Below are 27,213 nucleotides of genomic sequence, written 5' to 3' on the forward strand. Positions count from 1 at the left end.
TGGAAGCATCGACCTCGACAAAAAATTGAGACAGGGGGTCAGGGTGAGCAAGGACAGGAGCCGAGGTGAAACGCGATTTAAGGTCTTCAAAAGCAGCATTGGCATCTGGGGTCCACACAAACGGATTCTTAGGGGATGTGAGCCTGTTCAAAGGTTCTGCAACCCGACTGAAGTCCTGAATAAAGCGGCGGTAAAAATTAGCGAAGCCCAGAAACCTTTGAAGGTCTTTCCTTGATTTAGGAGGGGGCCACTGGACCACAGCCTGGATCTTGGCAGGGTTGGCTCGAAGTTGCCCCTTCTCCACAATGAACCCCAGAAAAGAAACCGAGGGAGCGTGGAACGTACATTTCTCCGCCTTGACAAAGAGTTTGTTAAGTACAGGACAAGGGTCATCAGCTTCCGGTGCATTCAACAGCTCCGCCTCCAGCCAGGTGCAAGAGATCTGGAGCTACAGAAAAGGACAGGAGGGAGACCGAGGCACAAAACAAGGGCAACCGGACGTGACAAAATGGAATTGACACCGACACTGGATCCTAGTGTGTGAGCTGTGAGATGCTAACGTTTGTATTAAATAGCTCATAGGAGACAAGCGAAGACGTCATCTGAATGATTGAATACACGACACAATAGAGAGTACACACAAACTTTTATTGCATAAGCTTGTTGCATCTGAAAGCAGCAGACTTCCAGTCCAATGTGTGATTGATAGTTTTCCTATCATGACATTTGTGGGGAGATTCACTGTGCAATGTCATAATAATATTGCCGTAGTCTTGGCTCGATAACAGCAAAGGTGGGTCTTTTCTCAACCCTGAAAGACATAAAAAGACAGATGCGTCCCAGGTCAAAGAAAGAAAGAGTAGATGACATGATGAAATAAGTCATTCATTGGTTTCTTAATGACCAGTCCAGGGTGTTCCTCCGCCTCTCGCCCGAAGTCAACTGGGGGACTCCAGCTTGCCCGCCACCCTAGTGAGGATAAGCGGTATAGAAAATGGATGGATGGATGTATTTCTTGATTTCTTAATAACTTTGCTTTTTGCAGATGATGTTGTCCTGTTGGCTTCATCAAGCTTGGACTATCAACTCTCATTGGATGTGTTTGCAGCCGAGTGTGAAGTGGACTGGATGAGAATCAGCACATCCAAGTCTGAGTGTTTCTTGCCCGGAAAAAAGTGTAGTGCCATCTCTGGGTTAGGTTGCTCTCAAAGACGTATTTATATGTCTTGTATGTTTTATTTCAAAAGAGGCACAAAGAGGTGATGATGCAACTCCACAATAAAAGAGAACATGTGTAGTGCAGTTTTAAGATTAAAAAAAAAACGGCCACAAGGTAGGAGTGAAGTGGGTAGGGGGGTGAAAAGGAAATTTGTTGCGAAGGAGGTTACGCATTGAAAGGACATTTTAACGCATGCACCTGTGTGTTGTGTACACACTAGTGGTGGGCAAAACCGTTCATTTCAGTGAACCGGATAATTCCGATTCATTCAGTAAAAAGTTCCGTTCATGTCAGTCAATTAGTCGTAAGCCTGAGATCTCCCCTAGTGGTGTGTCCCATGAACGAATGGGTCAAAAGAACTAGTTGAGTCATGAATGAATCAATCTCTCTGTGTCGGTCTTTCAGTCAGCTAACCCCACCCACCCACAGAGCGAGGCGTGACGATAGGATAAGACAGGCAAGCACGCAGATAGTCCCACCCTGGAAAAGGGACAGTGAACTGACTCTCCGGCCAATCAAAAAAAAAGCATTTGCAACTGAACGGACTAAACTGGTATTTTAGGGGTGGCCTAAGTGACTAACTACTTAGGCCTAACTGACCTCGTTCATTCCATTCACAAAAAAGAACTAGTTCTTTTGACCCGTTCCTTCATGACCGACACACCACTACAGAGTTGCAAATGTGAAAATTGTAAATCGTTTATGGCGTTATATTTGTTAAAAAAAAATATTTTCATGTAAAACAACCATTTTTGTGTTGTTTATGTTGTGTCACTGTTGTTTCGACATTTTGGCTAAATATTTATGGCTAGATTTGTGTCACAGTGAAAGTTATGCTTGAAATGTATCTTTTCACAAAAAGCCTTTTTTACCGATGTTCTACTACTGATTACTAAAGAATGGAAAAAGGTAGAAACTAACTTTTTTTTCGGATTAAAGATAAGAGTGATCTTTCTCTTGGTATATGCTAGGGATGTTTCGATCAGGATTTTATGCTGCTGATTTTTATGCTCCTGATAATCCAGGAGTAAAATCAGCCAATACCAATACCTATCACATAGGTGAAGCATACATGTTTAAATGTACTACTGGCTATATTTGGGGTCACCAAGGTTTCTTCTTGTGAGTCTGACTAAAGTTCCCCCTGCACGAAAAGTACTACATAGTGTCTGCATGCTCCCAAATCCGTACTGAGACGGTATTCATCCCCAATTTTTTCCCATACTAGCAAGTACAGCGGGTTGAGACTGGGGCTTTAGCGGCTGCTTGACAGATAACATTGCGAGCCTCAAAATCACCACACCCTTCTAAGTGTTGGGCCGATGTCGATACCGTCCTTTTTCACTGATATCGACCAATTCCGGTCGAGGGCCGATCGATCGGAGCACCCGTAGTTTATACCTTGTCTATGAATGTTTGGCTTACTCATAAATCCAGCAGGTCTTCATTAGGCCATACATCTCTTCTGGACAGTCTGGCGGGGCGTCCATTCGCATTCCACTCTCGATCATTTGCAAAACCATGTTGCCTTTCATCCCCTGTTTGAAACAACCACATTCAGATTACTCTCATTTCCAGGATGTAAGCTGCTACTTTTTTCTTGAACTTTGAACCCTTGCGCTTTCTTTGGCAGGGGTCAGTTACAAGCTAGATGTGAACTTGTGACTGTCTTGCCAACCCATTGGAAATCACAGGCGGCTACTACTCCATATAACAGTCTGACTCACAGTGTCATCTTACAAGCTTGTGTAAGTTGCTGTGTGATGATTTAAGCCTTCAATGTATGATAAGTCGGACTGTTATATTGAGTAAATGACCTCCTGCCTTCTCTAATAAGGTTGACGAGATCATCGTGATATTTTTCATTGCTCATGATTGGCTCCCATCAAATAAAGAGCTGCCTGGTCCTCACGGACTCATGCATGCCACAATATTTTATATTTTATGACATGGACATGTGCAGCTTTTATGACATGGACATGTGCAGCTTATACACCGGTGTAGCTTATAGAATTTATGGTAGATGTAAATACCAAGGCATGAATCACTATATTGGCTAGTACTCAGTAACTTGTAGTAATCTACCTTGCCTACACTATGGGTGTCAAACTCACACCTTGCGGAACCATATTATGAGGCCCCCTTCTTGACACCAAAGTTAAGTGTAATTTCTGCCTGTGCACCCTGAGGAGATGCTCAGAACAAGTGCCAGCATCACTCCTGGTCCTAGGAGCACTGTTGTTAACAGTTCCTCAAAGTATATGTTTAGAGTTAGCAAAACTTGTTCTTGCTCTTTGGGCTTTTCAGCAAATTATCTCCTCCATCCAACCCTGTATTCTGCATCTGTCTCTCTCACACCAACTACCCTCATGTCAGAACACTTCACTCCAGCAGCCCTCTCTGAGACCCCTGCTGTATAGACACACAAACATGAACGTCTAAGCCATGATTGGCTTTTCAGATCTTTGAAGTACTATTTATCTAGGTCGCAGCAGTTGCGCAACATCTTACTCAGAACTAGAGAAGGCCATTTCTTTAGTGATTGCGTGTGAATTCATAAGTATTGAGGTTGAGCTGTGAGGCTGTCGAAATGTCTTGAAATGTAGAAGATGAATGTGGGAATCAGGGAAATCACCAAAAAAAAGTTAAAGTAGCGTGAATATTGAGCGGGGAAAATGAATATTTCAATTAATATACTAAGTTTACCGCCATAACCATAAATGGCATCCGGCTTAAAAACAAAACCGAAAGCATTCATGTGATGGACTTTTATGGTAGGTTTATTTTAACAGAGAGACAGAATGGAAAACAAAATAACATTTAATAAAATGTTATATTCCTTATTTATAAATGAAACATAGAGCAAGAAAACCTGTTCATGACCTTCTAAAGACGTTTTTTAACATTATTAGAGACCTCCAGACATGAAATAACACCCTTATAGTCCCATTTACACTCCAACTACACAATATAGTTGTAGAATATTATAATAGTATAATAGTATAATATATAGTAGTAGTATATAGTAGACATACTTGAGGAGAAAATAAGCCATTTAAGGCATAAATAAGACTTGCTATAAATGTGATACGAACGTGTGCAGGACAGGAAAGTTCAGTGTAGGTTGTAGCTTGGAGTAGATTACGACCGCAACAGTAGCTTGTTTTATTATTACTATGGTTATTATTGTGGTTATTATAATTACTTGGGATGTCCGATATTGGGTTTTTGCCGACAACCAACATGCTGATATTGTCCGATTCTGATATAAACCAATACCTATAAGTGTAACATCACCTATATTTTTCTTGAGTAAAATTGGTGTAAAGCAGCAATACTCTTAAATGAGTACAACACAGGCTCTGCAGTTTTGGGGAAACTTGTTGGCGGTGGCCAGCATATAGAGGACGTGGGGAGTGTGTCGTACTTATGGGGCAAGTAACTCCCCCTTAAAGGCGACTTGTTATTCTTTTCTGACCTAGATAGAATGTTGTATTCTGGTGTGAAACGATGCCAAAGTTTCAGATAATGAGGTTTTTGCACATTTGGAAGTGAGCCCTGAAAGAAGTTTGGGATGGCTCAAAATGCTCAGTTTCAGAGGGCGTTGCAAAACTGAAACTTTTGTGATGTCACAGAGGAGCAGGCTTCCTTATGGGCATGGCTGTAGGTACAATACACTCTCTGCACTCCCGCAAGCTCTGCTGGAAGATCTATAAAGTTTTCTGCATGGGTTATTGTGTGTAACTGCTCTGTAGGTGTCCACAACGCAATAAAATGTGTTGAAAAATGAGTATAATAGGTCACCTTTGGAGAAAGGCGCTTAATAAAAGAAAATACATTTACTTGTATTCACTTACAGAGCAGCCTGGCCACATCAATATGGCGGCGACGTTGACGTATGAACGCTCAGCACTCGATGCCAGCTCCACGTACATGGTAAGATTATTGTACTTGATTATTGTGTAAGGTTCAAAATGTATCAAAGTGCCCCTCCCCCCTTTCATTTGGACCTCTGCGGAAAAAGTTTGGACACCCTTGTACACTAACAATGAACATAATGAATGCTTCTTTACTGCTACTTGTAGTTTTGAGATGAGTTTAGCTGACAGTTGTGGGACGAAGTTTCATACCTTGTATGGCTTCTCCCCATAGGAGTACGCCTCCCACATGAACACGCCGAAGCTCCACACGTCACTTTTGGTTGAAAATTTGAAGTAATTGATACACTCGGGGGCATACCACTTCACTGGCCACTTTCCATGTCTCTTGGCCTGGAAAAACACAGAACATTCTAAACAGCCACACCCACAGTTCTTTTGTTCAGTAGATCTTGGTAAAGATAATACATGAAAAAAATGGTCATTTTTATTGTAATACATTCAAAAAGGCGGAGCTTTAGTTCCCAAGCATTGTGATGGAATGAGTCAGTGACCATTTGAAAGAGGAGTTTTCTCAATTTTGAATGGCTGCCACAGGGGCGCTGTAGCCGCGTCGTTCCTCTGGCAACGTTGTTCCAAGTTTTTAGACGAGCTTGAGTCTTATTTATGTCTGAAATGGCTTATTTTCTCTGATTATATCACTAATAGGAATAGTTTCAGTGAACTATGTAATTGGGAGTGTAAAGGTGTTTCATGTCTAGAGAGCTCTACTAATGTTAAAATCTGTATTTTGAAGGTTCTATGGTACATTCATTCATTATCCTCATGAGGGTTGTGCGTGCTGGAGCCTATCCCAGCTGTCTTCGGGCGAGAGGCGCGGTACACCCTGGACTGGTCGCCAGCCAATCACATGGCACCTATAGACAAACAAACATTCCCACTTACATTCATACCTATGGACAATTTGGAGTCGCCAGTTAACCTAGCATGTTTTTGGAATGTGGGAGGAAACCGAAGAACCCGGAGAAAACCCACACATGCACAGGGAGAACATGCAAACTCCACACAGAGATGCCCGAGAGTGGAATTGAACTCGGGTTGCCTAGCTGTGTGGCCGGCACGCTAACCACTCGGCGCCATGCAGCCCCTTCTATGGTACAACTACAAAAATATTCCATTTATAAATCAGGTATGCCACTTTGCGGATATTTCCTTGTCACAGTCAGGTCTGGAAGCAATTAACCGCCATTATCAACGGATTACTGTATAACATAATTACAAACTTTATAACACAACTTGTCTTTTTTCCACTGGGCAATGTCAGAGTAGCCACTGTGTCCATTTACCTTGTAGTAGTTCTGGTCATCAGCCACTGCTTTGGAGAGGCCAAAGTCACTGATTTTGGCATAGTGCTGCGTGACCAAAAGAACATTCCTGGCAGCAAGATCTCTGTGGACAAAGTTATGTTCCTCAAGGTACTTCATGCCCATAGACACCTGGTGTACCAGCTCGGTGATGTTGGCGATGCTTGTTTGTCTGCAAAGGAATCAACAGCTCATCACTATTAGTATATGAGTTTATTTTTATTTGTCATTTACATATCCATTGTTAATACTAACAATACCAGAGAAGCTCATTTGTGTCGAAATTACACGTGAATGCTGAAGAACGAGACTGAAATGCTGTATGGAAGATGTGCAATTACAGGAAATGGTAATGGTTTTATTTCATTTGAACATGCATCAGATTACAATTGAGTGCATCACATAATCAGTTCACAGTTCCACATGTCCAAAAGGAGTAGGAAGAAGCAAAGCTTATTAAATCCTACCCCTCCATCTGGTACTTTTACAATCAGTAACTGTTCCATTTGTTCACTTCCTGCTTTCCTAATATAGTTTAAGTTTTTATTTATTTTTTTAATTCATTACATTTTTTTTGTCACGTACCAAAGTACAAGGTGATATGACCATACAATGACATAATGGGTACCATAATAACTGTCAATATAGTGAAATGTGGTCATGTTGGGTGCTGAAATGTTCGAATGTGGGCACACTCCCCTGGGGGATGTTTTGAGGGGGCCGTAAGAGGCAGGGAGACTTTCAGCATTAGTGAAGACCTGCCAACATGAATGCGTTTTTCATACTCTGCACACATTTTACTCTAGGGACACATGATGCCAGTGTTTCCAGCAGGCTGGTTGGAATGTTGCTCCAGGTGATGTAGATGGCTTCACGCAGGGCATCCACTGTCTGGAACTGATGTCCATTTTTGTAAACGTCCTTTGCCATCCCCAAATGTTCTTTTTTAAAAAGCCTTCTCTCACATATGCCATCTGATGGTTATTGGACTGCACTCGGCACCAGTAACAGAGGATGGTCCTGTGTCTTGATGACAGCTAATCTGATATACCCACTCAGGGCATATTTTTGCTTCTGCCACTTGACTTTTTGGTCCATAATCCTCAGGATCTTTGAAGAATTTCCAAATGACTGTCTTACTGCATCCAACCTCAGCAGAAATGGCGTGCTGCGAGAGTCCTTGCTATGCAGCTCAAGAACTCGACCGCGTTCAAAGCTTTGCCGTCAAAAGATCGTGACGGTGTGAATACGTGACAGAAAATGACATTGAATCCATATTTTTGCCAAGATTGCGTTAACTCTGTGCAGTAAGTCCACATTTGTGTCCACACTTTAGGGATACCCTGTAGTTTTATAGCAAGTAATGCTGGAAAGCACCTACCTGTTTTTCTGCAGGAACTTGTGAAGCGGACCCAGCTCGGCCAGTTCCATCACCAGCATGAGGTTTTCTGCCTCACATATGCCGATCATCCGCACGATGTACGGATTGTCCAGCTGCTGCATGACATTTGCTTCTCGCAGCATCTCATCACGCACCGAGGGCCCGCCGTCCTCATTTTTCAGGATTTTGAGCGCAACATGCTGCACTGTCCTAACACACAGCGAAGACGAGTGTTAGGTTGACTGAAAGGCTTTTTAAAAAAATATCCCTTAACTTAAACCCTGAGCTTAAGAGCGCTATCTTGGGTATATCATGATCAGTCAGTCTGTTCTTGCTTGACAGATTATTGTCAAATTGTCCCAGAGAAGTGGGCTATTAAAGTGTTCCAAAAGTACAATAAAAAAGGCTTACGTTTTGGTCTTGTAGATGCCCTTCCTGACTGTACCAAAATTCCCAGAACCCAACTCCTCGTCCTCCAAAGTGAGCTGTTCACGGTCCACTGTGGAGCTCCTGAGTTCATCTGGATCTGCGTACGTCCTGTCATATACTGGGGTGTCCATCGGTAAGGATTCTGATGAGACAATCAGGATAAACACTTACTGCCCAATACGCAAGGCAGTATGTATTTGTTACAGTATGGAGGAGCTACTACTGGCGTAGTGACACAGTGCCTAGCTCACACAACGAGAACTAGCTACTGAAGCTGCTGTTGCATCGTCTTTGAGTTCGGAAAATGTCATTCTAGTTTATGAATTATGCCTCGCCCGTGTATAGTAGACGTTTGTGGCATTAAGCAGAAAAGTTGGTCAAATTTGAGATACCATATGCTTCCAAGTAAAAATCCGGACAGACTGTAGCAGCAGGTACTGGATCTCAACATGGACCCAACAACATCGCGAGGAAGACTCAGGTAGATGTTTCTGCTCTAACCATTTTCAAATGAATTACACTCATATTTCATAGCTGATTATTGGCAAATGACAAAATATGACTTTCATTTTTATTGGGTTTTTTTCAGAGCTTTTGGTGTCAATTGTGCCTGTTTGGGTGTCTGTCCATCCAACTGTCTATACAGCTACTGTATCTATCCACCCATCCTCCATCCATAAATCTATGTATCTTTGTATGGTGTCTGGAAATTGCTAGGACAACTACATAGAAGTATTTTCCCTAAATTGCACTCAGTATTGTCTGACACCAGGAAATGAGATGTGTCGGATTGTATACAAAAATAAAAAATAAATACAAGTGCACGTCCATACAACATCAATAGATTTGACATACCTCTGGTTACTGCTCCATTATTTGTCATTTCATAGGGGTTGAACTTATCAGGGGTATTGTGTCGGGATCCACGGCTCTGAAGGAAGGACAAAAAATGTTTTTTATGGTTTTTAATTTCCTTAAAATTGATATTTCAGATGTTAATTTTTTGCAATTCAAAAGCTCTCATTCGATTAACATTAAGATCATAAAAAGCAATATTTAATACAATACAATAATAAATGAAAGACAATGATATGAACAATGCTATCATTCTATCCCACAACCACCAGACTTGATTGCCAGAACAGGCTTTTATTGGTCTTACATCATGTATAATGACCCCCAACGATGGCTACTGTTGTGGCCGTAACCCACGCTAACTATGATCCCCCGACATCACTTACTCTCTGCCACACAGTATAAAATGGCCTATTTTCAACTATTATGTCTAGTACTATCTTGGGTAATAGGCATGTAAAGGTGACTATAGGGGTGTTATTTCATGTATAGAGGGCTCTAATAATGTTAAAATGTACTGCTCTTGCTAAGTAAGCGTTAAATGAAAGAAGAATGTAAAGCAAGGCACTAAAATGGCACTGAATGAGAAGTGTTGGGGGCCCTCAGTGGCTTTTAGGGAGGAGGTAGGAGGTGTGTTAGCGTACCTTTTGACGACCAGGTGTGGAACCAATTTTGATTTTGGCAAAGAATCCACCTGCTGCAGTTTGCTGAAAAAAAATCGTCAGAGAGGTTAAATGAATTTTTATGGAATAAGAATGGTAAAAGTTATATACGAATGGATGAGTGGATGGATGGATGGATAGATGGATAGATAGATGTGCGGTGAGCCGGTGTTCAGGGAGATGACATTGGATGTGTTGTTGCCCACTCTGACATACTGGGTTCTATTTGTAAGGAAGTCAAGCAGCCAGTTGCACAGGGAGGTCTTGAGGCCCAGTGGCTCCAACTTGCATACCAGGTCTTGGGGAATGATTGTGTTGAATGCTGAGCTGAAGTCCAGGAACAGCATCTGTACGTGAGTGTTTCTCTTCTCCAGGTGCTCCCGGCTCAGGTGGAGAGCAGTGGAGCGGTTTGGCTGGTATGCGAATTGGAGTGATGGGGGGGAGTATGGAGGTAACCACCCTCTCGAAGCATTTCATAATGGTGTATGTGAGTGCAATGTGCTTTAGGCATGTGATTGATGATTTCTTGGGCACTGGAATTATTGTGGCAGACTTGAAACACGGGGGGACGACAGCCTGGGCCAGTGAGGTGTTGAAGATGTCCGTGAGCACGTGGGCCAGCTGGTCTGCACATTCCTTGATCACCCGTCCTGGAATGGCGTCGGGGCCTGCAGCTTTCCGCACGTTGACCTTCCGCAGGACTCTCCACACTGCAGCGGCATCCAACTTGACTGCCTGTTCATCGGGGTGGGGGGTGGCCTTCCTCGCAGGGTTGTTGTTTAGATCCTTGAACCTTCCAAAGAAGTTATTTAGCTCATTGAGGAAGCTGATGTCATTCTGGCAGGTGCAGGTGTGGCTTTGTAGCTAGTGACAGACTGGATGCCCTGTCACAGTTGTCTGGTGTTGCATGGGTCCTGGAAGAAGCTTTGGATCTTCTACTTTTGATAGTCACATTAAAGGCAACAAAGGAGTGGCTCAACAAGCACCTTTGAAACCTGGAGAGGCCTTGTCAGTCTCTAGACCTACAGTTTTGGATTCTGTGCTTTTGACTATGAAGCTCAATATATATATCCGTGGGCTTGTGTGGATGATGGATGATAGGCCAAATGGTGGAAATATAACTTCGTTTTAGGAGATGCCCGCCTCCATGTGGACAAGGCTTTGTGTATCTGACAAGGAGGACACTGCTCCAAGTGACTCCACGTGTCTTGATATACACGGAAAATATATTTATACTTTACCACCACCAGCATGCACAGCACACACATTAAACTTACAAATAAAGAACCAAATCTGGGGGTGTCCCGTGGCAGCAGCGATTGTCCTAACACATCTGTGAACAAGAACATATACGCTATATGCAATACTGTATACACTCTATTAGTATGAGTATACTTTGTGTGATGGCTTCGTACCTGAGTCTCCATCAGGTCGTGGACAGGTCTCAGTCAGCACTTGTAGCAGTCCATCTGGTTTGTACGAGTAGTGTTCCACCAGCTAATAAGAACGACAGACTTAGTGTGTTCCTCAAACCAAGACTTGCTGTCTTGTGTTGTATTGTTTTCTGAGATGTTGCCTTTGAAATGGAATGATCATATGTTAGAAGAAAATTTGTATGTATTAATGGCAGCGTCCTATGATGGACCATTAGTGGGTGTTGGGGAGGTGAGTGATATGTTTAATGGAGAGCGTTGAGCTTTTTTCCTTCTTTCTTTTTTCTTTATTAACTCATTCACTACCAAAGATGTTTTTTTTGTTAGTTTTTTTAAAACAAAAAGCTCACTCCCAAAGATGCATTAATAAGTTTTCTTGCATGAGAGGCACAAGGAGGTAAAGACGTGCACAATAGAAGAGATGGTGCAGTTTTAAGCCGATTAAAACGGTTACAAGGTGGCAGAAGTGCATTTTATAAGAGCTCGGCATGCATCTCCCCCAGGAGGTGAAAAGGCATACATGGGGTTATGCATTGAAGGCAAATGCTAACGCGTGCACTAAGGGTGTGGAAAATAATCGATATTCATCGATACATCGATGCACATGCGCGCGATGCGAGTGCATCGGCTTATTCACTGGGTATGGATGCAATTGACAGGTGAAATCTAGATTTATCGTGATGCGTTTGTGGGTATTGGTAAAATCCGATGCAAGCGCTGTTTTATTAATGTTCAACTTCATCCCATATGCTGTTCCCCAGGTGCAATGCAGCATCATTATTTCCCCTTTTATATTGAATACGGACGGAAGCCGTGAGGCACATACAACTACTAGTAAAACAGCATGGACGTTTGCACGCAAGCAGCAGCGAGGAAGTTTCTATATTTAACCCCCCCGCAATGGTTAAATGGTATGTTTGGAAACACTACGGATTCGATGAATGATGGAAAGCTCAACAAAACGGTCGTCATTTGCAAAGAATGCCGCGTTGAGAAGCCGTACAATGGCAGCACGACAAACATGCAGACCCCCTTAAATAGGGGGACACCACAACACGGACAAGTCTACCCCCGCCACCCCGTCTAGTTCTTGGTTGGACACCGGGGAAACTAAACAGATCAGGTCAGAACAAGTGGATCTTCCTCTGCTTTCCAAATTGTCCAGGAGCTATTTGTTCGTCCCTGCAACAAGTGTCCCCCCCCCCCTCTGAACGAGTGTTCAGCACAGCAGGTGACATTAAAAACAATTAGAAACAATTTTAAAAGGGTAGAAGTTGTTTTCCACTTTCTGCTCCTCACTAGTGCATTCCTATTAGCAGTATGTTTTGCAAACCGGAATATAAACAAACATTGATTGCACTGTTGAAAGTGTCACTTTAACTTTGTTGTTGCTGTACTGTATTTATTGGCATTATTGTTTCATTGTTTTACTCCACCACTGAACCACTGCTATTGTAATTGCATAGCCAATGTGAAAGTGGGAGGAAAGTTGTTTTTGTTGCTGTTTTAAGATGGCAAAAAGAATGATCAAGAAGTGGTGCATAGTAAAAAAGACAAACAGCACCTTAGTTGAATTTACTGTCAAGTGCCGAGAAGGAATAAAGCCAAATCCTTTTTGTAGGACCATACTGAATTACATTTTTTCCTGTTGCTTATTTGCATCATGTTGAATTGCATCATATCGCAAGAAATTGCACCATATCATATCGGATTGCTTTGATTTGAACCAAATGATTATTGCAACATATCGCATCATGTCGCATCGTGAAGAGGGTGAATCGTATTGCATCGTATCGCCAGAAAATTCCATGTATCATTAAAGTATCGTATCGCTGGCAGTGCATCGAGATGTGTATCGAATCGTCCTCAGTGCTGAGATTCACACCACTAGTGCACATTTTAATAGTTCATGGTGTTATATTTGTAAAAACGGTTGTTTTCATTTAAAACAACCATTTTTGTGTTGTTTACGTTGTGACATAGTGGTATAAATATTTTGATCAAAGATGAGAGTCTAATCTTTAACCTACAAGAAAATGTTCTGTGTGCCTTGAAATATCATCCTAAGTCATCCTAAATGGTCAGCTGGCTTTTGAAAAAGTTCTACTCGGTTAGCCAAGTTTGTTGCCATGCTTGAACTTCCCCAAGCATAGCTTTTGTAGTTAGAACTGAATCTTCTTATCAGCAATTTCCTTTAAATCTATTTTCAGTTTTCTTAAATTGCTCAGGATGTGCTCATCATGTGAGTCAGCACAAATCTCCAACTTTGCTATCACCCAAAGAACACAAGCTGAGCTTTCTGAGAAATGTTATGGAAATGTTTAATGATGTTTTTGAATATAGCGTGGACCGATGAAAAAAAAGTTGCCGGCCCCCAGGCTGAATTTCGGACACCCCTGGTTTCTGGGAATTGTGTACCATGAATGAGCATTGAACATAACAGTGGAGGGTAAACTAAAACCAACCAATCAGGCACATAAGATGAAGATCAAATAAGTAGAAATATATTTTTACCTGCCAAAGAGTGTCAAACACCTTGCCATCTGGAATGCAGAACTTGCCAGCCCTGTCCTGGTCGATGCGGTAATGCATCACTTGGCCTTCATGTAATAGACAAAGAGCATAGGATCCATTCACATCCCTCTGACGGATACTACGCAGAAAAACAAAGCACAGAACCGATGTCAAAAAGGAGTAGCACTTTGATACATGTGGTGCATTAAAGGTGCTAAAACCAATCCATTCTAGGCCAACATATGCCCGGCGGATGCCTGTCTGTAAATCATGCGGCGGAAAAATACATCGGCGAAAAGGGTGAAAAAGGGTGAAAATGTTGTGGAGAACTGGATAAAGGCAGTTTGATAGACACAGCCCGGGTTGTATTCATCAACCACGTGACCTATGAACTCTGCTCTATGCTTGTGAGACTTAGACGCTGTACCGTAGTGACATCAAGTGCCTTGAACGCTTTCAGGAATCGTTCTATAGATCCTCAATATTCGCTGGAAGACCACATTATCAGCCACCAAGTTCTTTGCCGGGCCTCACTACCAAGTACCAAGTTCGTCACCAGCGTCTCTGCCGGGTAGTTTCCGTACAGCAAATAGAGCCCTCTCGTCTTCCAACGATCATCCTCTGCTAACAATGGGAAGAGGAGCCAGAGGAGGAATCGCTCAAACAGACCTTGGCTTAAACTAACATCCAGTCCTCCTCATTGGAACAGATTGCTACAGATTGGACAGCCCGGAGGACCTCTGTCTGCATTGGAATCCTCCCTCGCTCTCCTCTCCTTTGAGCAGAACAGACAACAGAATGAGGAAGAGAAACAAAGTGTCTTCGGCATCCTCGACCCCAGTGGACCCTCAATGCAAATCCTACCCACGTCTCTTTCATCTTGGGCGCTGACACAATGAATGAAGCAGATGACAATTGTAACAGTCTAATTCCACTTCTAACATGTCTATCTGCGTTATTTGGCAGTGTGGTTTTCCCCCAAACAATCACAGGTGAATAAGGCAAGGTTTTACATGTACGTAACTTTGCCATTTTATTTGCTTGCAACAGAACATCTTGGCGATATATTAATTGTGTTTATGGAATAACTGGCCACTTACCCAGATGGAACATTAAGATGAAGGAATACGTATATGAGGAAATGACAAATCTTTGGTTTTCTGTTACATTTGCGACATCAACAACAACAACTGTGGATGTCAATAACAGTTTTAGGGTCTTGCTTTCCAGCTCTCACAATGTTGATGTTTTTCTTGGTCTCCCTGGTTGATGCCTGTTACTTAGTACGCCAGGGGTTTCTTTCCTCATCGGGACATTCCAGATGGTTGGATTTGCTATATTTGCTATATCCAGTGTACAATGGTTCCGATTCATTTTCCGTCTTTTCTCAGATTCACAATTGCATTATAGTTTTACAATGAGTATTAAACATGATTATTAAACATTAAACAACACGCCCCCTCCTATGGGAGGGGGCGTCATCTTCCATCTTCTTGAAGTAAATTGTGTTTCTCACTTTCTTTATTAGGCCCAGTGGTTAGTGCGCAGGCCACACAGCTAGGTTAATTGGTGACTCCAAATTGTCCATAAGTATGAATGTGGGTGTGGTTCGTCTATATGTGCCCTGTGATTGGCTGGCGACCAGTCCAGGGTGTACCCCGCCTCTCGCTCAAAGACAGCTGGGATAGGCTCCAGCACCACCGCAACCCTCGTGAGGATAAGCGGAAGAAAATGAATGAATGAAACATGCCCCATGGCATGTTATTTAGCTGTTGCATTCAATTAAAAAATGCACAAACTGGGAGTCAGCAAAGCGTAGGATGCTTTGCTTGGGAGCTCAGTTCCATGAAATGATACAGTACTGGGCAAACAGACTAGTTTCCATGGGCAATATTGTATAATAATCCAGACAATATATGTAATCCAGGGCACAATTTTGGTGTAAATGTCAAAAACCGAATCATACAAAAGCTTATTAGAACACCACAATATTCATTCATTCATTCATTTTCTACCGCTTATCCTCACGAGGGTCACGGGGGTGCTGGAGCCTATCTCAGCTGTCTCCGGTGAGAGGCGGGGTACACGCTGGACTAGTGGCCAGCCAATCACAGGGCACATATGAAGAGCTTGCAACCAAAAGGCGCTAAATCCAATTTTCACTAAGTTGCATGTTTTTCATGAGTTTAATAGACCTCTGTCATGTGTATCCAAATCACATATTTTGGTCTTGAAATCATTTTAAAAAATATGAAAAAAAGTGATATGAAATTTATGCTTTCAACCAAAAGGCGCTATTTCCATTTCAGATTTCAATCAAAAGGAGCTAAATCCCTTTCTTTATTCTTTATTCTGATTGGCCCAAGTTTCCCATCTATTGATAATCTGACCAATCAGAGAGAAGAATACAATTCAGTCAAATATGAGCACTGCTTTTAATAAAATTTTTATTAATTTAATTAATAATAATTATTTTGTATTGTATGTTGAGAATGGCTTCTGTGTTGTAATTATTTTATTAACATAGCACATTAAAGCACCTTACATTCTTTTACAACAATGCCATTGAAGAAGTTAAAGGTGACTTCAAATTTATTTCAGCCAAAAGGCGCTAAATCCGAAAAAAAAATTAATTTAAAAAAATATATAAAATACATGTTGTGTGCAGGATTTTTATAGCATGCATTTTTATGACCTATATTGATAGCTCTTTCATTTGCAATATAGACTTGATGACCAAATAGATTGATATGTGCGTAGTTAAAAATCATTGATTTTCTCAAAATCAGTCAAAATGGATTTAGCGCCTTTTGGTTGCAAGCTCTTCATATAGACAAACAACCATTCACATTCATACCTATGGACAATTTGGAGTTGCCAATTAACCTAGCATGTTTTTGGAATGTGGGAGGAAACTAGAGTACCCGGCGAAAACCCATGTACCCCAGCAAAGCATTTGCCATTTTTGGAGCTTCGCCACATCAGTGTTTGTCAGCCAGCCTAGAGGTCAAAATCATTGAGGGGTCGGTGGAAAAATTAATCCATGTGCACATGCAGAAATTGCCTGTATGATGAATTCCATGGTTGCATACTTCTGTCAATGACAAGCTTAATTCGAAGGTCAAGTCATGTCTTCTGATGCCAAACATCTACTGTCTACATAACTGTCTGTAGTGCTGGAAGAAATAAGCCAACATTGGTGGTTGCCTTGCTCTCCAACTGTGAGAAGTAGAATTTCAGCTGTACATGGCGGCGTGGTTGCATTTGTGTTGTAATGTTACCCAAGCTTGTATCAATACATCCATGCATGGAACATTATGGAAAGTAAGCCAAAAGGTCAACCAAAGTAATTTTAGAAAGACAATGCAAGTACTTTAAGTTCTCATGATTTGGCTGATGTTTGGCAAGCCATTTGAAAAGCTTTGATGGGATGGATGTGACCAATGTGCTGCCTATTGAGAACCCCTGATGGGAGCCCTTGTGTATGCACACAAAGTATGACTTATTTTGTATTTTCCGAGCCAACCTCTCAACCCAGGGTTGAAGATCTTGAAATCTTGAAAGGGTTGAAGAACAGAAAATGCAGTTTTTAAATTTAATGTAATTTATTATTAAGGGAGAAAAAACATCCAAAGCTACATGGCCCTGTGTGAAAAAGTGATTGTACCCTAAAGCTAATAACATAGGTTGAGCTACCAGTTGGGCAAAAACAACTGCAATCAAGCATTTGCCATAACTTGCAATGTGTCTCTTACAACACTGTGGATGAATTTTGGTCTACTCATCTTTTTTAGAATTGTTGTCATTCAGCCAAATTGGAGGCTTTTTTTTAGCATTAAGCGCCTTTTTAAAAGGGAACTACACTTTTCCAACAGATGACTAGACACTCTTCGTCAGGATTTTTTGGTAGACAGGATCATTCACATGGTTCCATTTTTCACAGCAAGTTTTCTGAGTGCTAAAATGGCAATACAGGCCCAGTCCATCACACTACTACCAACATATTTTACTGTTGGTATGATATTCTTTGTCTGAAATCTGGTGTTACTTTTACGGCAGATATAATGGGACACACACCTTCCAAAAAGTTCAACTTTTATCAGACCACAGAGTATTTTCCCAAAAGTCTTGGGGAATCACCAGGATGTTTTCTGGCAAAATTGAGATGAGCCATCCATCCATCCATCCATTTTCTATGCAGCTTATCTTCACTAGGGTTGCAGGGGTATGCTGGAGCCTATCCAAGCTGACTTGGTACACCCTAGTCTGCCAACCACAGATTGAGATGAGATTTTGGTCTTGGAACTCTGCCATGCATGCCATGCATACTTTAGTCAAGTAATGATAAAAAGTTTTATTTAAAAAAATGTTCATGTTGCCGGGCTGCACGGCGGTCGAGTGGTTAGCGTGCAGACCTCACAGCTAGGAGACCCAAGTTCAATCCCACCCTCGGTGTGGTGTTTACATGTTCTCCCCGTGCATGCGTGGGTTTTCTCCAGGTACTCCAGTTTCCTACCACATTCCAAAAACATGCTAGGTTAATTGGCGGCTCCAAATTGTCCATAGGTATGAATGTGAGTGTGAATGGTTGTTCGTCTATATGTGCGCTGTGATTGGTGGCCAACCAGTCCAGGGTGTACCCCGCCTCTCACCCCAAGCTGGGATAGGCTCTAGCACCCCATGCGACCCTCGTGAGGATAAGCAGTAGAAAATGAATTAAGGATCGACCGATACATCGGCCGGCCAATATATCGGGCTGATATTTGCGTTCTTTACTTGAATCTGTATAGGCTGATAAGCGCGTGGTTTTGCCGATGTATTTTTCCGCCGCATGATTTACAGACAGGCATCCGCCGGGGAGTTTTGTGTTGCCGGAGGACCCTTTGAAATAGGAAACATGAATGCCAAGTGCATGCAATATATGTCCATCCATCCATCCATTTTCCTCCGCTTATCCGGGTCTGGGTCGCGGGGGCAGCAGTCTTAGTAGGGAAGCCCAGACTTCCCAGTCCCCAGCCACCTCCTCCAGCTCCACCGGGAGGACACCAAGGCGTTCCCAGGCCAGCTGTGAGACATAATCCTCCAGCGTGTCCTAGGTCTGCCCCGGGGCATTTTCCGGGCTGGGCATGCCCGGAACACCTCACCAGGGAGGCGTCCGGGAGGCATCCGGACTAGATACCCGAGCCACCTCAACTGACTCCTCTCGATGTGAAGGAGAAGCGGCTCTACTCTGAGCCCCTCCCGGATGACTGAGCTCCTCACCCTATCTCTTAGGGTGAGTCCAGCTACCCTCATTTCAGCCACCTGTATCCGCGATCTCATTCTTTCATGACCCAAGGCTCATGACCATGGGTGAGGGTGGGCACATAGATCGACCGGTAAATTGAGAGCTTTGCCCTCTGGCTCAGCTCTCTTTTCACCACGACGGTCCAGTACAGCGACCGCATTACTGCCGAGGCTGCGCCGATCCGTCTGTCGACCTCACGCTCCCACTTTCCCTCACTTGTGAACAAGACCCTGAGATACTTAAACTCCTCCACCTGGGGCAGGACCTCATTCCCAACCCAGAGGGAGCACTCCACCCTTTTCCGACTGAGAACCATGGCCTCTGATTTAGAGGTACTGAGTCTCATCCCAGACGCTTCACACTCAGAGGCAAACCGTCCTAGTAAACGCTGAAGGTCACAGCCGGAAAAGGGCATAAGAACCACATCATCTGCAAATAGCAGAGATGAGATTCTAAGGCCCCCGAACCGGACTCCCTCAACACCTTGGCTGCACCTAGAAACAGGCTCGACTTACTACTGGCAATGCAAACCAGACTCCTGCCCCGTTTGTACAAGGACCGGATAGCACGTAGTAGCACGCCACCAATCCCGTACTCCCAGAGCACCCCCCCAAAGGACGCCACGAGGGACATGGTGGTATGCCTTTTCCAGATCCACAAAGCACATGTAGACTGGTTGGGCAAACTCCCATGCACCCTCAAGCACCCTCGTGAGGGTGTAGAGCTGGTCCAGTGTTCCACGACCAGGACGAAAACCGCATTGGACCTCTTGTAACAAAGGTTCGACCAACGGTCGTACCCTTCTCTCCAGCACCCTAGAATAGACTTTTCCAGGGAGGCTGAGGAGTGTGATCCCCCTATAGTTGGAACACACCCTTCTTGAAAAGGGGGACCACCACCCCGGTCTGCCAATCCAAAGGTACTGTTCCCGACTTCCACGCAATGTTGAAGAGATGTGCCAGCCAAGACAGTCACTCAACTTCCAGAGCCTTGAGGCTGGGCAGAACTCGTCCACCCCCGCAGCTTTGCCACTGAGGAGCGTTTTAACCACCCCAGATACCTCAGCCACGGTGATGGCACTGTCCACGTATGTCTCCTCAGACTCTGCTTCCTCTATGGAAGATATGTCAGTGGGATTGAGAAGGGCCTCAAAGTATTCCTTCTACCGTCCGACTACATCCCCAGTCGAGGTCAGCAAGCCCCCGTCTCCACTGTAAACAGAGTGGACCGGGCACTGCTTCCCTTTTCTGAGGCGCCAGATGGTTTGCCAGACTCTTCGAGGCCGACTGAAAGTCGTGCTCCATGGCCTCACCGAATTCCTCCCACAACCGAGTTTTTGCCTCGACAACCGGCGAAGCCGCGAACCATTTGGCCTGATGGTACCTGTCAGCTGCTTCCGGAGTCCCACAAGCCATCAATGCTCGATAGGACTCCTTCTTCAGCGGCCCTGACGTCTGGTGTCCACCATCGGCTTCGAGGCCTGCCGCCACGACTGGCACCGACCGCCTTGCGGCCACAGCTCCAGTCAATCGCCTCAGTCATGGCGGCACAGAATATGGCCCATTCAGACTCAATATCAGCCTGGACTCAATTGACAGCTCAGCCCCTCTCTTCACCCGTGTGTCCAGAACATGCGGACGCAGGTCTGACGATACGACTACAAAGTCGATCATAGACCTGCGACCTAGGGTGTCCTGGTGCCAAGTGCACTTATGGACATCCCTATGTTCGAACATGGTGTTAGTTATGGACAAACTGTGGTTCACACAGAAGTCCAGTAACATCACACCGCACGGGTTCAGATCAGGGAGGCCGTTCCTCCCAATCACGCCCCTCCAGGTCACACTGTCATTGCCCACATGGGCGTTGAAATCTCCCAGTAGAACGACGGAGTCACCAGCTGGGGTGCTCTCCAGCACCCCCCTGATGGACTCCAAGAAGGCCGGGTACTCCGAACTGCCGTTTAGCGCGTAAAGACAAATGACAGTCAGGACCCTTTCCCCAGCCCGAAGGCGTAGGGAAATGACTCTCTCATTCACCGGGGCTGACTCCAACACAGAGGCACCAAGCCAGGGGGCTATTAATAAGCCCACACCAGCTCGCCGCCTCTCCCCTGCAGCAACTCCAGAGTAGAACAAGGTCCAGCCCCTCTTGAGGAGTTTGGTTCCAGAACCCAAACTGTGGGTCGAGGTGAGTCCGACTATGTCTAGTCAGAATATCTCAACCTCTCGCACAAGTTCAGGTTCTTTTCCCACCAGAGAAGTGACATTCCATGTCCCAAGAACCAGATTAGGCGACCGAAGACCAGGTCAATCCTTCTGTGTTCAGTGTTTACATTTAAATAAATATTTGTTGAAACTTGAGACCTGTGATATTTGTTATCATTGTAATTTTTTCATGTAAATTGAGGCAGCAAAAGCAGTATCGGCCACAAGTATCGGCCCAAGCAAAATCGGCCATCGGCTAAAAATCGGCATTGGCCCGAACAAAACATATTGTTCGATCCCGAGAATGAATGTTATGTTCTCATTGACTATTATGAAAATTTGTTTGATGATGTGAAACATTTAAGTGTGACAAACATGCATAACAAATTGGAAAGGGGGCAAACCCTTTTTCACACCACTGTACATTTCTAAATGTGTTGTTTTGTGCAGTGATTCGGATCAGAATCAAAACAGTATAAACTATATCCCATATGTGTCCTCTTTTGAGACTATAAATATGCTCCTGCTATTTGTTATCTATCTTAATCACTGAATGATTCACTCAAAACTGTGTCACAATAATAACAAATATTCCACCCACTGACAGTACAACATGTATGCACTTCAGATTATGATGTTTAAAGTAAAACAGTCTTGGGTGGTGACACGAGAGACCCAACAGCCACATCATTCTTCCTCTTTTAAGGCTATTTCAGGAAGTCCTTTGCAAACCGGAAACCAGTGGGTCTGCATGTATGTGTGTATGTACTGTATATGTATATATATATGTGTGCTGGTGTGGTCTCTGTTTCTTCAGCCAACCACGACCGCTTAGCAGAATGAGCAGCATGTACTTTACATGTACTCTATACTATGTGCCACACACTCATAAAGTACATTTTGAAGTGAATCCATTTCATAATAACAATAAGCCAAATGTACACTTTTGTTCAATCCTGGTTCACTTAATACACGAAACAACTGACATGAGGCGTCTGTGTACATTGGAGAACATACGGTAAGTGTTTAATTCCCTGCTGAAGTTCATCCCCTTACAAATACAAATGACTGTACAGTCTTCCTTATTTAGCTCAATTAATTGGTTCCAGAACCGGCCGTGATAATTGAATTTCCACTAAGCAGGATTCCTTATTTATGAATGGAGTATTTTCATTCAAAAAAACTGTTTACGTCCTTCTAAATGCAGGTTTTAACATTATTAGGGCCCTCTAAATATGAATTAACACACCTATACGGCCTTGATTGTCTTAGAATCAAATATAGTAGACATAATCAGCCATTAAATAAAACTCATGCTTGTGTGTGTTGCAAGAAATGTGTTCCTGACGTGTGGACAGGAAGTAACTTGGGGGGTTCAGGACTGAGTTTTAGTTGGATAACGGCCACAACAGTAGACTATATTATTATTATTGTGCCTGTCGTTCTGGCGATCAGGTCTGCTGTTTACAGTAACATTACTGACTCAGTGGAGAATATTACATTTCATCATTATCATCATCATAATTCATCTTTCAAATGCCTTAAATTTTTATTTTAGTTAATTTAGCCATTTTATGTTAGTAAAATGCTTAGTTTCTGAAAGAAATCATGTAAAATTTGCTTAAATATGCAGAATATTTTTACTAATAGGCCGTATTAAACCACAATACAGCATGATATATTAAATATATTTGAAGTGCAGTGTAAGGAACAACTGCATAACATTTATTTCATGTGGGTTGTTTTTGTTTTTTTTCTTACACACATTACACCATAAAAATGATAGACTGTCCATTTCAAGGGGCTAAAGGTACTAAATGTCTGATCTCTTTTCTGACAGTCCTTGTGGATTTAATACTTTTCTGTCCCCAATTATTGGAATCATATGAGCTAAGTACTCACAGGAATTTTCCATTGGTACGGGGGCCATTTTGAAGCCTGGCCTCCGAGTCCTCTCGTGTTATTTTGCCATGGAACCAGGGCATCCGTTCATGAGCTGTGGTCGCAATGAGCTTCTCCAAATGTGGCCTCTGGCTGATAATGGCTTGTTCTAGAGCTGTACCCTGCACACACGGCCATCTTTAGTCATCTTTACACATTTGAACTGGCTAACACACAAATGTGTGTCTGTTTATGCACTTTTCAGCACTTATACTTGTACTTACACTTATACTACGTGTATACACCTATCACTAATACTAATACATCTATCACTTATACTGTCAAGTAACAATGCTTGTATGCAGACAAAGGTCCAAACCCACAGTGTCATATACTCTGAGACAAAAGTGTCACTCAACTGCACTTTTAGGTCTGAGTTATTATCTCGCCAAAGCAAAAGCCACACTTCATCTGGTGGTTCTTTTTTTTCCTCTCATTCTCCCATGCATATCAGCAGCAAACACAATGGCTGTCTAAAATGCGGCCATTTTTGCGATGCAGCTCATTTTCTGTTTGGCCCTGGGCATATTGTAAAAATACATATTTATTATGAATGATATACTGTATATACTGTGATTAGATGTTACGTGTTGAAACCAACCTGTAGATTCCATGTCTGCCTGACATACTCCTGGATCAGTTTTTCCTTCAAGTCCTCAAAGGGCCCCACCTTGGGCTGCATGTTCTTGGGCCGGTTGCAGGGTTGCTTCAAGCGACACACGAGGCCGTCCATCTCTTGGGCGTGGTAGTCAATCAGCTCCATCGGGCTGCTGTGGCTCTGCCCGCCATCAATGGCGTACGTTTCATCCGATTCCCTCTCAATGGTGTAGTGGTAGCAGCGGCCCGAATACAACACTGAGAGGGCAAAGCCTCCAAGGTGGTTGCGACTTTGCCGTAGCAAATATGTGCCGCTTGCCACGCCCATCTGCTGCAGATAACCCTCTGCCTCTTCTCTGGTAATGTTGCCATAAAAAAACGGCAGCCTGTTCACTCTGTCAGCCATCTTGGCTTGAGGATGCCTTTGCAAGGTCCACTCACACGGTGCAGCTATGCCTGAAAAAAAAAACATTTATTCAATGATAATACAATTTTACAACCCGTTAAATGCCTTGGTGGAAAAAGCAAAGTGCATAACACAGCAATGGGGTCACATGACTACTAGAAGCCCAGTCTAAGATGATTTAGCTACCATGTAAGTAGTTGTTGCCTTTTGTAACTGCTACAAAACATGCTAACTGGAAAAACGAATGAAACAAGCATTTAATTTACATTTTGCATTTGTTGGATCTTTACAAGGTTCTAAGTGGAGCTTCAAAATGCAAATAGAAGAAATGGAAGTGAAACAAAAAATTTTTTGAGTGAGCAATTAATTGCAAACAAGCATTAATGTAAAATAATAAATAAATAATAATTAAAGTAAAATAGGCTGCTCATCAGCTGAGTGTTAAAAAATGTTTAAAAAAATGTTCTGCATCAATCTTGTTAATCAGCTCAAAAATTTTCCAGGAGGCTAGTGGGACTGTTGCTCCAGGTGGTGAAGATGGCTTCACGGAGGGCATCCACTGTCTGGAACTGATGGCAGCATTCATCTGGAAGAAGTCCTTTGTCAGGCGGGCATTGTGAAGTGCAGCGTTGTTCTGTTGAAAAAGCCAGTCATTCGAGAGCCTTCAGTCATGAGGGATGCCCCTGCAATATCTCCCCGTAGCCAGTTGCCGTTTGATGCCCCTGTACAACCTGCTCTGTTGTTCCACTGAAGGAAAAAGCAGCCCAGATCATGATGGTGCCCCCTCCACTGTGCCGTGTAGAAAACATCTCAGGTGGGATCTCTCTCCAGTAACGTTGGAAGTCATCTCATCAGAGAGTAAAACTTTTTTCCACCTTTCAATGTCCCAAAGGGCAATTTCGTGATGTTGGGAAAGACAAGGCCTTTTCTTCTGAAAACCCTTCTCTCACAGATGCCATCTGGTGGTCAGTGGACCGCACCCGGCACCAGTAACAACCTTCATTTGAGCTCATGATGGTCTTGTGTCCCGTGTCTTGACCGACAGTCAATTGCATCCTCCGGGTCAGGGCCGGTGGCATTTATTTGGGGTCCACAACTTGACTTTTTCATTGCATAACCCTCAGGATGTTTGAAGAAGGTTCAAATGACTGTCTCACTGGGTCCAACCTCAGCAGCAATGTCACGCTGTGAGAGGCAGCTCGACAATCCGACTGCGTTCAAGGATCAAAAGTTTTTCTGCCTTCGCCAACCAGAAATGACAGTGTGACTACCTGAAAATTGACATTGATTTTGGCTTTTAAAGGCTGTAGTCTTAAACTTTTGATCAGCTGATGAACAGCCTATTTCACTTTTAATGTTTTCTTGCAATAAATTACTTCCTTTTTTTCCCTCGCTCCCATTTCTTCTTTTTGCATTTTGAAGCTCGACTTCAAAATGTAAATTCTTGCATCGGAAACTTTTGATCACGAGTGTACGCAGGAACTCACATAAAAACCTCAACAGCATCAATAAGATAAAATTCACACACTAAAAAGAAACAGACAGGCCCACAGACTCTTTGGGCAAAAAATCCACCACAGAGACTGCAGCAAATTAAATAACCATACAGAGAAAACCGACAAACGCTGAACAGTACTGATTGCGGACTTCCCAACATGACACTAATTATTTTTATTCACAAGATGCCCCGCTTTTAGCCTTGTTTTTAGCTCTTAATGAATGTATGGATGTTATATTTTAATGTCTACTGCACTGTTTTTACTCAATTATATTTTTCTTCAATGCAAAGCGTCTTTGAGTATTCTGAAAAGTGCTATACAAATAAAATGTATTATTACTATTATTATTATTAAGAGCACACTAAACAGCAAATGCTCTTCACGGCCCAAAATCTGTTTCATGGAAGTTAGGGGTCATTTGTGAGCACACGCAATCTTATATTTGTTTATCCTGTAATAAACAGTTTTTTTTGTGAACTGGATAACTCTATGGATAATGGCTGGTCTGATATTAAAGACTTCAGAATCAGCGCTATTAATCTCTGTGTGGAGTTTGCATGTTCTCCCCGTGCATGCGTGGGTTTTCTCCAGGTACTCCGGTTTCTCTCACATTCCAAAAACATGCTAGGTTAATTGTCCATAGGTATGAATTTGAGGGTGAATGGTTGTTGTACCCTGCCTCTCGCCCAAAGACAGCTTGGGATAGGCTCAAGCATATACCACCGTCACCCTGGTGAGGATAAGCAGCCTTAGGGCAGAGAGCCGGGTCACCTGTTGATTGGCTTGCCTTCAGGCAATGAAGAAATACAATCAACCAAGTAATTAGTTAAGCTAAAATCAACCATTTCAAGGTCTTATTCTGTGGCACAACTCACAAAAGGAAGAATGTCAAGAATAAGATGACAAATCTCGTAATTCCTGTAATCAAAGGTAATAACAATGATCACATTTCTGTCCTTTTTCTCTGCGTTTCCATAGTGGTTGAGTTATTCCTTTTCTGTTGCTTTATTGCAATAGCTGCAAAGGAAAAACTCACAGATGAAAAAACAGTATTTGACTTATCGCGGAGGAAAGAAAGGACACTTACACGAATGAGAATCACATCACAACGTGGTCGACGGCTCGCATTCCGCTGCTAACTGACAAACGTTTGCCGTTGAGACATCAAGGCGTTTGACGGAGCTCGGTGGCGCTTTCTAGCTTCCTTATTCTCAGACGCCTTTGACAAGTAGATGCCCTAACTTCCCTTTTTCTGATAAGAACATACAATACAACCCCGCCGCACAAAGTAATATGCAATACTTAAGGCAACAGTTACTAAAGTCAGTACGTTGTTTTGTTGCACACAATATTGATTCAGATTTTGTTTTTTAAATGACAATAAAAGTAAAAAAAGCACTGTACCTACATATGGTAGAATAATTACAATTATAACATGTTAAAGTATCACATTCTAATATGCACCAGATAAGCAGGAAAATACTTGAATGCTGCAGTAATACTGTACAGAGAAGCCATTTAAAATACTACTAATTGATGTG

The 27,213-nt window shown here is 42.9% G+C and overlaps 1 protein-coding gene across 3 annotated transcripts in view; it reads right to left on the reverse strand.

Annotated features, from left to right (window-relative positions):
* Window positions 1-664: 664 nt before the first annotated feature.
* The window catches only part of syk (spleen tyrosine kinase), a 31,559-nt gene continuing 5,010 nt past the window's right edge, over window positions 665-27,213 (reverse strand). For 2 of the 3 annotated variants that reach the window (XM_058057264.1, XM_058057265.1), the window contains 13 exons: window positions 23,772-24,223; window positions 23,132-23,292; window positions 13,736-13,874; window positions 11,204-11,285; window positions 11,066-11,121; window positions 9,771-9,833; window positions 9,127-9,202; window positions 8,254-8,413; window positions 7,843-8,052; window positions 6,444-6,633; window positions 5,350-5,490; window positions 2,645-2,757; window positions 665-811 (listed from right to left, as the gene is read on the reverse strand). In XM_058057264.1, the coding sequence (XP_057913247.1) occupies window positions 739-811; window positions 2,645-2,757; window positions 5,350-5,490; window positions 6,444-6,633; window positions 7,843-8,052; window positions 8,254-8,413; window positions 9,127-9,202; window positions 9,771-9,833; window positions 11,066-11,121; window positions 11,204-11,285; window positions 13,736-13,874; window positions 23,132-23,292; window positions 23,772-24,223 (1,916 nt within the window). In that variant the 3' untranslated portion in view covers window positions 665-738. Of the gene's footprint in view, window positions 812-2,644; window positions 2,758-5,349; window positions 5,491-6,443; window positions 6,634-7,842; window positions 8,053-8,253; window positions 8,414-9,126; window positions 9,203-9,770; window positions 9,834-11,065; window positions 11,122-11,203; window positions 11,286-13,735; window positions 13,875-23,131; window positions 23,293-23,771; window positions 24,224-26,759; window positions 26,931-27,213 lie in introns of those variants that run through there. The other variant, XM_058057266.1, reaches the window with a different exon arrangement.

The sequence above is a fragment of the Doryrhamphus excisus genome, chromosome 19, assembly GCF_030265055.1.
Source record: "Doryrhamphus excisus isolate RoL2022-K1 chromosome 19, RoL_Dexc_1.0, whole genome shotgun sequence".
Taxonomy (NCBI): Eukaryota; Metazoa; Chordata; class Actinopteri; order Syngnathiformes; family Syngnathidae; genus Doryrhamphus; species Doryrhamphus excisus.